This window comes from Vombatus ursinus, unplaced genomic scaffold, assembly GCF_900497805.2.
Source record: "Vombatus ursinus unplaced genomic scaffold, bare-nosed wombat genome assembly UNPS02000749.1, whole genome shotgun sequence".
Taxonomy (NCBI): Eukaryota; Metazoa; Chordata; class Mammalia; order Diprotodontia; family Vombatidae; genus Vombatus; species Vombatus ursinus.
This window is the reverse complement of record NW_020940527.1, coordinates 21,408,480-21,421,587: the sequence shown is the minus strand read 5'-3', so window position 1 is coordinate 21,421,587 and position 13,108 is coordinate 21,408,480. Positions and strand designations below refer to the sequence as shown.

Below are 13,108 nucleotides of genomic sequence, written 5' to 3'. Positions count from 1 at the left end.
GGACAGCCAATGTCACCCCCTGCTGCTTTTTTAAATACTTCTGTCAAAAATGCAGTACCATCACCACTGCCAGTGGAAAGTGGCTGCTGTTTTGGAGGGCTTCCTGCAGAGTTGGAGAAAGAGCCTGAAGCTTAGTTATGAAACAGACATCCACATCTGTATCCTGTCCTATCAAGAGTGGGGAGCAATCAGGCATACTGCAGCATTCTCTTTTACCTCCGAAGACTCCAGGGAGAGATAATGCTCTGCTGGAGATACCAAAAAGATAACAGTAAACATGCCATGAACACAGTAAAAAATGCCAAAGAAAGCTGATTCTTTAAAAAATAAAACAACAACCCAACAACTGCTTAGCCCATTGATTGTGACAAAAGGCTATTTGATATAATACTCCAGATACTCATTGGGTGGGAGTAATTGGTACCAAGAAAACCCTATTGTATTATTTGTTATATAATATGGTTCTCTGGGAGAGTGAAGGGGGGGAGGATATTGGTAGAAATTTCAGTGATAGAAGAAAACAAAATATATCAATAAAAATGTAATTAAAAAACTTGCTAATACTTTGCTATGTGAGATATTCAATAGAAATTTTCCCATTATGAGAAAAGTGAGTAAAGAGTAACAAAAACACACCCTGAGTGATATTACGGAAACTAATGATTGCTTTTTTCTTGTGAACATTAACTATATGTGTATGTATAGGAATATATGTATGTATATATGAACATATGCACATTTTGAAAACTTTATATCTATATATAATTAATATAAATATATCTTTGTATATTCATATATGCAGAAATAGGAGTTATATATGTACATGTATCTATCCATCCATCTATCTTCATCGATCTCTGTTGCTCTCTCTCTGTCTCTGTCTCTCTGTTTGTCTCTGGCTCTGTATCTCTCTTTCTCTCTCAAAGGAAGTATGAAATTGGAGGTGGAAGGCTGACCTTACACTTAGGAAGACCAGGTTCACGTTCTGCCTTTGCTACACACTAGCTTATATAACCATAGACAAATTACTGAAACTTCCAGTGTCATTAGGCAGCTCTCTAAAACTAAGCTGCAGATGAGAAATTTATCTGTATTGGTAGAGATCCAGAGTTTCCATTTTGAGAGCTTTCCACACTGATGGGATCATAGGTACAGAACCATATTCCTCCAACCCTGATTACTTCCCTCAAAAAGGGAAGACTACTTCAGGGACTTTGATATGAATAATAAAGAATGCCATTTGAAGGAAACAGGGATAGTTACCTCAAAGAAGAGAAGACTTAGGGAGGGGATGATCAGGTCCCCAAAGAGCTGTCAGCTGGAAGAGGAATTACACTTATTCTATTTGAATAAGGGGGGAGGGACAGAACTAGTAGGAATTGTGAAAGTTGCAAAGAGGCAAAATTAGGTTTGACCTATGGAAAAAAACAGCATAATTTCCTAACTGGAGCTATCCAAAAGCAGAATGGGCTACCAGTGCGTTCCCCCTCACTGGAGTCTTCCAATAAGGGTAGGATAACCACTCAACATATAATGTAGAGGGGATTCACAGTCACATGTGAGTTGGACTAGATGGTTTCTGAGGATCCTTCCAACTCAGAGACCAGTGATTCTGTAATTCTCTATAGATGAATTGGATAAACATCTTTGCAAGGAACTACTTAGGAAAAAGTCTTTTGAGAGACCCAGGTTTCCTGGGACACTTTCCTTATATAAGCACTTCCATTAAATTTTCAACTCACCTGCCCCCCTCAGTTACAAGGCCTCTATAGGAATCAAAAAGAGAATTCTCTAGTGTCTGAATCCACAAGTTATCAATGAACTGAAGAATTTATTAAGGGTAATGATCAGAAGTCCTCCACTAAAAACTACTCTGTTGCCTCACTGTGGAACGGAGCGATTATAACATTGGCTTCTCAAGGGTACCCAGGGAGCTCAAGCTCTCCATGTCTCTAAGCTGCAAAAGCTCTGAGAATAGGCCCAGACAAGATTGTTGCAGAGGAAATGATTACTCAGATATGAGTTGTATTAGTTAAGCTCTGAAGTTCTTTCCATGACCTCCCATGCTTTGTTCTTTATCGACCTGACAAAGTCAGGAAATTCCCATGAAATCAGGCCACTGGACAGAGTCCAGGGATGATATTACTGGTGTTTGATAATATTTCATGGAAGCAGGGAAAGAGGCAAAGACAAAGGTAAATCGTTGACTGCCATTCCTTCTTCCATTATTCAAAGCATGACCTAAAATCTCTAAAGAAGCTCCACAGGCATTTGTCTTTGACTTGTGTCATTTAACATTCTTATTAAGGAATGGTTAGAGGCATCAATGCCTTGCTCACTAAATTTGTAGAGAATGCAAAGCTGAGAAGAATAACTATTATACTAGATAAAGGAAGGGATCCAGAAGTATGTTCCAACAGCAGGTTGCCAATCAAATACTATGAAATATAAAAGGAAGGAAGGATTCAAAGTTCTTGGGTTCACCTGGGTTTGAAAAAGATCGAAGATGTAGAGGAAAGTTTTGAAAGTACATGTTCTATAAAATATCTAGGAATTTCAGTGGACTAGAAATCTGTATCTGTCAAGAGTGATAAGGAAGCCAAAAAAAAAGAAACTAATGTCAGTCTAGCCTGCATCATCACAGCTAACATTTATATAGCACTTTAAGGTTTTCAAAACCCTTCATATATGATTTCATTTGATTATATGTCACTTATTTTAAATGAGATGTTGTATGAGATATTGTATTATCACATGAGATATATAACTCACAACAACCCTATGAGTTTAGTGTGATTATTATCTTCATTGTCTCCAAACTGAGACTGAGAAAGGTTAAGTCACTTGCTCAGGATCACATAGCTAGTAAATGTCTGAAGCAGGAACTGAACTCAGCACTTAAACTCTAGAATGAGTAATCTATCTACTGTACCACCTAGCTAAACACATAAGAGAAGTATTAAGGGAAGTCGTAGTGCCCAGGACCAACATGGTGATAGGTGCTAAATTTCAGCTAGAGGTTAGAGAAATGAAGATATTCTTTTTTCCATACAAGTTCATGGATCCCTTGAAATCTATCCACAGACCCCAGGTTAAGAATCTCTATTTTAGGGACATCTAGGTGGTGCATTGGAGATAGCTCTGGCCTTGCAGTCAGGAGGACCTGTGTTCAAATCTGGCCTGTGACACTTACTTGACACTTACTAGCTCTGTGACCCTGGGCAAGTCACTTAACCCCAATTGCCTCACCAAAAAAAGGAAAAAAAATCCCTATTTTAGACAGAGAAGTACCTGGGGGAGGGGAATGGAGGGATGAGAAGTTATCACAGCTTAATGACATATCACATATGCTACTACCATGTCTCCCCACTCAGTCTTTACACTGGAGTGAATGTAATGAATTATATAACTTTCTAGGTGAATGCCATAATCCAGAAAAAAATCAGATTTTTCTGGCTTAACTTTGTTCTGTCTAAAAGACATTCCTATCATCCCATGCCTCCTCCCTAGATTGCCCCTATTCCTACTCTATCCCTTTTCTGACACCACCCCTAAAACTGGCCACATAGAAGATGCTTAATAAGTACTTGTTTACTGGTTCATTAATTGATTTTCTAGGTCATGATGGTTCTAGTCTAGAAACTTCCAGAATCCTAACTGATTGGTATTTCCTTTCCTGTTATATTGGATGGGAGGGTGGAGAAATTAATTAAATTCACCTACAAAGACTCTTCCTCTCCTTATAAAATACCTGAACTATTCTGACCCCAGTGCCTCTATAACTACTGAGCTAAGCCAGCTGGTCTGAACCTAGAATTGCCTGACTCATCTTGAACCATGGGCCTAGGGGTCAAGATCATTGTGTGCACCCCTCCTCCTGCCACAGCTTGAAGATCTTTATATTTGAGGTTCTGGATACATCTCTAGCATCCCTTCCATTCCTCTTTTCCTCTTCTGCTTTGAAGGTATTAATTATGGCCTTAGTGTGAGGGTAGTAAGGGGGCTACTCTGGCTTAGAGGTGTCAGACCTAATCCCAATGTGGAGGGCTTATTGGTCTATCCTAGTATCTTTCCCTTAATTGGCCCTGCCTCACTCTCTCTTGGGATCTTTGATTGGGCCATATGACCCTTCTTTGGACATTTCCTTAAAAAATCAAAGGGCTTATTGCTTTCAGCATTAACTGGCTTGTCAAATTTTTCTGCAAAACTTCATCAGGCCTACCAATGGAGTCCAACAGCGAACTAACTTCAGTGCCAAATCTAGTGATCCAAATGAAGACACCTGGTTGTCTTCACAAGAGGCTGATTCTCGTCCACCAAAGGTAGTACCTTTTCTTTGTCCACCAACTCCTGTAAAATAACTTTTCTCTCCCGACACAATTCCAAGAAATCTTCTGAGTGAAGGCTTTCGTGCAAGGCTGGGAAGAATGTCAGCTGGTTATGGTCTTCCATCTCATCTCTCTCTTCTCCATCTGATATCAATTCATCTGCATCATTACAAGGGAAAGCACAGTTTCAGAGGAAGCAAGATGACCTAACAAAAGGGAAGGCAACTTAGAACTTTTGCCCAATATACTCCAACTTGGACCCTGGGAACATCTGTACCAAAAGAGATAGAAACAGCATTCATTTGGACACTCCAGAACAGTGGTGTTAAACTCAAATAGGAACAAAGGCCATTAAAGTGTACATAAGGATCCCTACAGGGACATATTGACATAAAATTGCATGCTATCGTGATTTATGTTTTAATGTATTTTAATTTTGTTAAACATTTCCCAATTACATTTTAATCTGGCTCAGGTAATACTTGGGGCATTGTGGGCTTCATGTGGCCCAAGGGCACCATATTTGATATCTCTGTTCTAGAACAATATGGATAACTCCAAAAAATTATATTTTTCACTTAAAAGTTAAGCTGAACCAAAGTAACTAATACCTTATGAAAGCTAAAACATGAGAAACCTTTTCATTAGGTACTTTCAGTACTACATTTATTTTTGTTATTATTATTAGATAGCATTTATAATTACATAGCACCTATCATATATGTGCTTTGCAAATATTGTCTCATTTGGTCCTCCCAATGACCTATCGAGGTGGGTATTGTGATTATATCCATTTTACATTTTAGGAAGATGAGGCAACAGGTATTTTCACATATCTACAGATATTATTATGAAACAACATGCTTCAACTGAGTGGGGAAGGGGGTGAGGTGAGATGCGGCAGAGTAGATAGAGTAGAATAACTCTGAAGGAACTCAAGAAGATTTGGGTTTAAATTTTACTTCAGATACTTCCTGGCTCTGTGACCCTGAGTAAATGATTTCACCTTTATTAGTTTTAGTTTTCCCATCTATAAAATGGGGAAAATAATATCTAGCTTAGTTCACAAAGTTGTTGTAAGACTCAAAATAGTTAAAGTGAATGTAAATTGTTTTCTAAACTTTAAAGCAATACTATATAAATATTAACTATGATTACTATATTTTTTTTACTGTTCAATGACCCATGAGTTCATCATTATAGATGGATACTCAATCCATGTGTATAGATCTCGACCCTATGACACCATAATGGGGCAAAAGGATTTTGTCTCCTGAGGGTTGGCTTGCTGGTGGTTTCTTTTCTAACTTACTTAGATTGGTCCTTAAGTAGCTATACTGAAAACCTGTCTAGCTTGGCAGAATCTATTGAGGTAATGTTCCTTGTCCATGGTCTTCAAGAATCCAAGGTCACTTCTGCACCATGATGAAACATCAAAGTAAGACTTGAATGGAAGAGGAATTCTATAAGTAAAATAATGTCTATAATACATCCAATAGTTCAAAGTAACTTCATTGGTCTAACTTCCATTTGGTCAAAGGTAGGAAATAGAACCCTATATACTGAGGTTATATTAATATATTAAGGTGATGTAACATAATAAAATATGTTAAACTGAACCAGAAAAGCACAGAACCTTAGAGCTGGAAGGAAATTCAGAGGGCATCCGGTTCAACATAGAATCTGCTCACATTTTAGAAAAGTCACTGATAAGCTGGAGAGTCTCCAAAGGAAAGTAATCACAACAACAAAAGCCTGAAAATCATGCTAAGAGAAGAATGGGTTAAGGAACTGAGGTTTAGCTTTGATAAGGGAAAACACAGGAGCACCATAATAGCTGTCATCAAGTATTTGAAAAGCTGTCTTGTGGAAGCGGGATTAGAGAGATATATTCTTCTTCTCCAGTGAGGGCACAGCTAAGCACAATGGGCGAATGTTGCAAAGAGGCAGATTTAGGCTTGTTGTCAGGTGAAACTAGCTATCAGAGATCTCTCCAAATGGAATGGGCTGCTTCAGCAGGGAGTAAGCCCTGACTAAAGTACTTAAGAAAATTCTGGATAGCCATCAATAGGGGATACTAATTAACCTTGATTTTCTCTCAGGTCCTTTCCAAACCTAGAATTCTGTGATGGCAGATAACCCTAAATAGAGATGATAGATATTGATAATATTTGGATGGGGCTATGTTTGCCCTATAGCTGTTCATCTCCTAAGCATCCCCAATAATTTCTCCCATTATATGGTTTTTTATTAGTATTAATTGAATCACACTTCATGCATGCCAAGTTTTTTATATACATTATCTTATTTTAGCATCATAGTAGCATTATGAGGTAGGGGCTACAGGCATTACAAAACTCATCTAGCAGATAAGGAAACTGAGGCTCAGAAACTAAATGATTTGCCCATGATCACAGATAGTAAGTATCAGAGGTAGGATATGAACCCATATCTTCCTGACTCTGGGTCTTGTGATCACCATCCTGTTCATTCTCCTCTAATCACACCTAACTTACTCAATGTCTTTCTTGAAATATGGCTTCCAAAACTGGATAAGGTACTCCAGATGTGATCTGATCAATAAAATGCATCATATAGCGCCACCTCCTTGTTCTAGAAACTGTACTTCTGTTAAGATAATATCATGGGAAGACCATTAGGCCTGGTATCAGATGTGATTGGCATCCTGGTTCAGGCACTTTGCAATCCCTGTTAGTTCCCTTCTATTCTTTGAGCCTTAGTTTCCCTCTCTGTAAAACAAAGATAATAATTTTATATTACCTATCTTACAGAGGTATTGTGAAGAAAGCACTTGCAAATATAACAATAACAATTTACATTTCATAATATTTCAAGATTGACACACCAAGAGTGCCTAGAGAAAATCCTACAAATGAGGAAAAACGAGAGAACCAGGGCTTTTTGTGGTTTTCATTCTCTACATTCCTTACTTTCCATGGCCCAGTCATACTCTCCCCTTAATGTATATATAATTGACCATGCAAAACCACTACAGTCATCTAATGTCATACCACCTGTATGGTAGTCTATGGCTACTTGGCTGGCAGTCTTTGAGAAGCTAGTGTTTGGGAGAGTTGCCTGGTGCTAAGGTTCAGTCATATCCAAGCCCCAAAAAGGCATCTGTATAGCTGGCATTTCTATAGCTTTTAGTGTTTAAAAAGTGCTTTATATACATTATCTCCCTTTACCTTCACAATAGCCCCACTGATGAGAAAATTGAGGCTCAGGCCAATGGCCACATAGCTGGGGAATGCCCAAGGAGGCTCTTGAACCCAGATCCTCCAATTATGGTGTTTAATCAAACTTAATACTTGAGTTTGCTTCATGACATTTTTTTATGCAAAGTGTCACAATATATTAAAATGTTCATTACTACCAATCTAGCTGTGTGCTAATATATAAACAGATAAATGGGATGCAATTTAAGTATAAAAAGAAACTGTCCTTTGCTCAGGTAGAAGATTTTAGAAGTTATTTCATGGCTTAGTGCTGTGGGTATAACCGGGATATTGAACTTGAAATGGACCTGATTCATAAGAAATGCAAGATGTGAGAGAACACGTAGCCATGTGAATAATGCCACAATGATAAAAATAGGATCTTAGCAAACAAGCTCACACTTTCATTTAATCACTCAAGGGGAATTTGTTGAACATGACCCAAATAAAGGGTATATATTAGATTACAGAAAGGCAGCATGGTGTGATGTTTAAAGCCTGGTCTCAGGCTCAGAAAGACATGGATTGAAGTCTTATTTGTGGTGTGTTATAGCTGAACCCTCGTGCCCCAATCAACTGTTCAAGTTATAGTCATGTCACTGATATACATCAATGGATAGAGTTCCCATACCAATAAAAACATGGTTATGAAAACTTCCCCTTCTCCTCCTCCCTTTTCAAGGGATTTCTCCCCACAAGAAAGGAGTCAGATGATACCGTTTGAACAATATTTTTATATGGAAATAGGATTGTGTTTTAATTGAAATATTATTTCTTCTACATCAGTGTTCAAACTGCAGCATTTATTCCTATCTTTCTTTAAAAACAATTTAAACTGTATTTTGATTCACTCTTTGAATATATGTCTGGATGCTTTTGGAAAATGCTGAAATGCTCCAAGACTTGGCATCATAATTGACACACAAATTCCATCCCAGTGATCTTGGTATGAATTCAGGAAACTAGCTTTCTAATGGTTTCTCTAGCAATAAGGTTCCATTCTAAAGAATAATGTATGAGATGATACCCTAGGTTACTGTTTACATTCTGACAAAAGGACTTCTTTCCTCTAAAATATTTGGCATCTTTTATGAGCACAATACTTAGCTGTTAATAGATAAATAAATACCTTGATTTTCAGCATTTGTTGGAGAAGTTTCATTGTTTTTGACTTGGTTAACCTAAAATGAGACCAGATATGGGAACATTAACTATCAAGATATACATATGAAGCATCCCTCCCTTCACACACACACACACACACACACACACACACACACACACTTCAATTTCCTTTGATTATACTCAGAGGGAAAGATACAAAGGAATGCTTTAAGATAACAAGAAAATATAAATAATAAGGTTCCAGAGTCCAAAGGTGGAAAAACTCACAATCTTCCATTAAATAGGTTTTATAGAAATCACCCGTGATGATGCCAATATAGGGATTAAATATCATGTTTAAGTCATCTAAATTTCAGTTCTATTTGTTATACTAAGAAGAACTGGCTGGTAGAGACAATCTGTTCAACAGAATATTGGCTGAGACACCAATGGGATCTTCTTGATTTTCAGACCTCCAGCTTTGTCATTTACATGGTAAGCAAGTTGCTTAACTTTTTTCTTCCTCCATTTCTTGAAAAAATATTAGCTTCCACCATATGTTTCTATAAAGTGCCAAATACATGGAAATGGTGAGAAAATGGAAACTTATTTTATTGTTTTGCAGTGTTGATGAAATGAGATCAAGCTAAAGTCTTTGGAGACTAGAATTCAGTGTTCACTCCTAATAGGCAGACAAAAAAACATTCACTGGTTTAAGGACATCTGTCAAGGACAAGAAACTGTGGAATTAGCTGGTTTTTCCACATGCATCCCATTGCATGATCCATTTGAATCACAACCAGAAAGGGAATCTGTTAAGTGAGTATTGACATGAGTTTTGATGGGGTAAAGATGAAATTTAGTGGCAATGAACTTGAAGGAACTACTCGGATAACTTTGCCATACAGCTTTTGTATTTCATCAATATTAATGGCAAGATTCCAGAAAACAGTCAATGAGAGGAACATAGGATCATAAACGCAGAGCTGGAAGGTTGTCAAGGTCAAATCCTTAATTTTACACATAGGGAAATTGAGACAAAGAGAGGTTAGGTGACCTGCCATGGGTTACACAGCTGAGTGAAATAAATAAGTGAAAGAGTGGGGGTAACAGAGGGGGCAATCTATTGACTGAGGCAGAATTTTAATTTGTTTTCTTGACTCTTGTGTATCATGCTATCCATATTATACCACTAAACTGCTGAAAAGACTAACTGAATTTGAAATCAGGAGAACTGGGTTTGGTTCAATTAGATCTACATGAGTAACCTTAGACAAGGCACTTAACTATTCTGAACCTCAGCTTCTTCATTTGTAAAATAGAGGGCTATACTGTCCTCCTAGCTCTAAATTTATGATTCATAGTGACTCTTCCAAACTTTTGATCCATCCTCAAACCTCCTGGAGCTCCCCGTCTCCCCACTCTCTCAGTTAAGAACCTTGCCTCATATTTCACAGAAAAAAAAATTGAAGACATTTATCATGAATTCCATCTTCTCCCTTCTTCTTCATCTCCTATCACTTAGGTGCCTTCTGCCATTCTCTCCTCCTTCATCCCTGTCTCACACGATGAAGTGACCTTACACCTTACCAAGGCTAACTCTTCTATTTGTTCGAGTGATCCTATTCCATCCTGCCTCCTCCAATAGATTGCCCCCTCTGTTACCCCTACTCTTTCACTTATTTTCAATCTCTCCTTCTCTACTGGCTCATTTCCTACTGCCTACAAAAATGTCCATGTTTCCCCTATTTTGAAAAACCCCTCATTTGATCATTCTATCCCTGCTATTCTCCTAAATGTCTTCTCTTTATTGTAGCCAAACCCCTGAAAAAGTCATCAACAATAGGTGCCCCCATTTCCTCTTCTCACTCTTTCTGACCTTATCAATTACTCTCTCCAAAGTTATTAATGATCTCTTGGTGGCCAAAATCAATGGCCTTTTCTCAATCCTCATTCTCTTTGACCTCTCTTGGCCTTTGACATGGTTGATTCCTCTCTCTCCCTCCTTTGGATCATGCCCTCTAATGATACATGGCCCTCAGTTTTCTGCCTGGGGTCCTCTTCTTCTTCTATACTACTTATACTCTCCCCTTAATGTATATATTGCAAAACCCTAATATGATATGATATGATATGATATGATATAATATAATATAATATAATGTAACATAATATAATATAATATAACATAACATAACATAACATAACATAACATAATATAATATATAATTGTTCATCTCATCAGCTCCCGTGGATTAAATTGCCATCTCTATGCCGATGATGCTCAAATCTACCTTTTCTGCTCCAATCTCTGTGACTTTTAATCTCACATCTCCAACCTGCTTTTCAGACATCTCAAACTGGATATCCAGTAGACATCTTAAACTCAGTAATCCCAAAACAGAGTTCAATATCTTTCCCTCTAAATCCTCCCTACCTCTTAACTTTCCTATTACTGTAGAGGGCAACACCATCCTCCCAATCTCTCAGGATCACAGTTTAGGAGACTTATTCTGGTTTCCTCACTATCCCTCACTTCCCAGATCCAATCTCTTGCCAAAGCTTGTGGATTTCATCCTTTCAACATCTCTTGAATATGTCCCTTTCTCTCCTCCGACATTGCCATCACTCTAGCATTGGTTCTCATTATCTCAAGCCCAAATTACTTCAATAGCCTGCTGGTGGGCCTGCCTGCCTTAAGTCTCTCCCCTACTCCTATCCATCATCCATTCAGACAATAAATGATTTTTCTGAAGTTCAGGTCTGATTATGTCAGACCCCCTGCCCCCCGAAAGTTCCAATGGCTTCCTATCACTTCCAGGATCAAATACAAAATTCTCACTTTGGTGTTCAAACCCCTTCAAAACCTAAACTCCTTTTACTTTTCAAGTTTTCTTACAACTTACTCTCCAACACATTCTCTTTGACCTAATGACATTGGCCTCCTGACTATTCCATGAACAAGACACACCATCTCTTGGCTTCAAGCATTTTCTCTGGCTGTCTTGCATGCCTGGAATCTTCTTCCTCTTTCACTCCTACTAACCTGCCTGGTTTCCTTTAAGTCCCAACTAAAATCCCACCTTCTGCAGGAAGCTTTCCTCAACCCCTCTTAATTCTAGTGCCTTCGCTCTTTTAATTACTTCCTATTTACCCTGTGTGCTGCTTGCTTTGCATATATTGATTTGCTTCTTGTCTCCCCATTAGATTGTGAGCTCTTTGAGGGCAGGATTGTGTTTTGCCTATTTTCCTGTCTCTGCATATAGTATAGTGTCTGACATATAAGTAGACACTTAATAAATGTTGATTGATCCTATGATTAATGAATGCTTTAAAATCTTCTAGGCTTAACAGGTGGTATCCATGAGGTTCTGTGGTTCAAATAATATCACTCACAGCCTCATAGCCTCAGTGGTAATTGGCTCCTCCTAACTTGCCTAAATTTGTTCTTTGACAACAGATATAGTCCTTCGCTGGGTCTAAATTTGTAGTTTTTCAGCTTAGTAATACATGCCAGAGATGGATACCCAATGGTTCAAAGGGGACTATCACCAGAAGGTTGTCCATAAGGCCATGAGTGATTCTTCTCTAAACCATAGAACATCATGAATACTATTTGACTAGGAGTTTGAAAGACCTCAGTTTGAATCCTGCCTCAGTCACTATCTGTATGACCCATGGCCAGTCACTTAACCTCTGTTGGCCTCAACTTCCCTATCTGTCAAATTAAGGGGTTAGAGTTGATGGCCTCTAAAGTCCCTTCCAGCTCTAAATACATGATACATATGCATGTACATACACATACATACACATACTACCACATTACTTACATTTTTCAGGGACTCCCCAGCAAATTTTCTTCGTATTCTCTTCCTCATACGGGCTGGTCCTTCACGCCAATCAAGAGACCATTGGGAACAGGGTACTGTCTCTAACTTTTGTCCCCACAAACCCAATTCATTGAAAAGTTGATCTTTCATTTTGGTCCACTCACTTGCTGCCTTGCTGTAGACACATTTCTGTCTCTGAAATAAAGTATTATCCATCACTTCAAGATTTATTTCTTTTCCTTTTGAGCAATGTGGCAAATCTCAAAATAATAATTTTCTAGTCACAATAACAACAACAACAATAGCTAACATGTATATGATAATTTAATATTGAAAAACAGTACACACGTAGCATCATGGACAAATGTACCAGTGCATCCTGCATCCTCAGTATTTGTAAATCTTTGACCTATGGATAATATGAGGAAAAAGGCAAATCTAGACCCATAGAATCTGAGTGTGGTAAAGATCTTTGAGGATGTCTAGTCCAAACACTTCTTGAAGTATTCATTCCTTCTATAATATCCTGTAATTGGTTATTTAACTTCTTTTTGAACATTTAGTGTCATAGAACTCATTATCTCCTTATATAATCCATTCCATTTTG

General features: G+C 38.0%; 1 protein-coding gene across 3 annotated transcripts in view; it reads right to left on the bottom strand.

Annotated features, from left to right (window-relative positions):
- The window catches only part of WDFY4 (WDFY family member 4), a 365,261-nt gene that overhangs the window by 150,542 nt on the left and 201,611 nt on the right, over window positions 1-13,108 (bottom strand). For all 3 annotated transcript variants that reach the window (XM_027859244.1, XM_027859252.1, XM_027859263.1), the window contains exons 40-42: window positions 12,502-12,696; window positions 8,697-8,748; window positions 4,330-4,487 (exon numbers count right to left, since the gene is read on the bottom strand). In XM_027859244.1, the coding sequence (XP_027715045.1) occupies window positions 4,330-4,487; window positions 8,697-8,748; window positions 12,502-12,696 (405 nt within the window). The remainder of the gene's footprint in view (window positions 1-4,329; window positions 4,488-8,696; window positions 8,749-12,501; window positions 12,697-13,108) is intronic.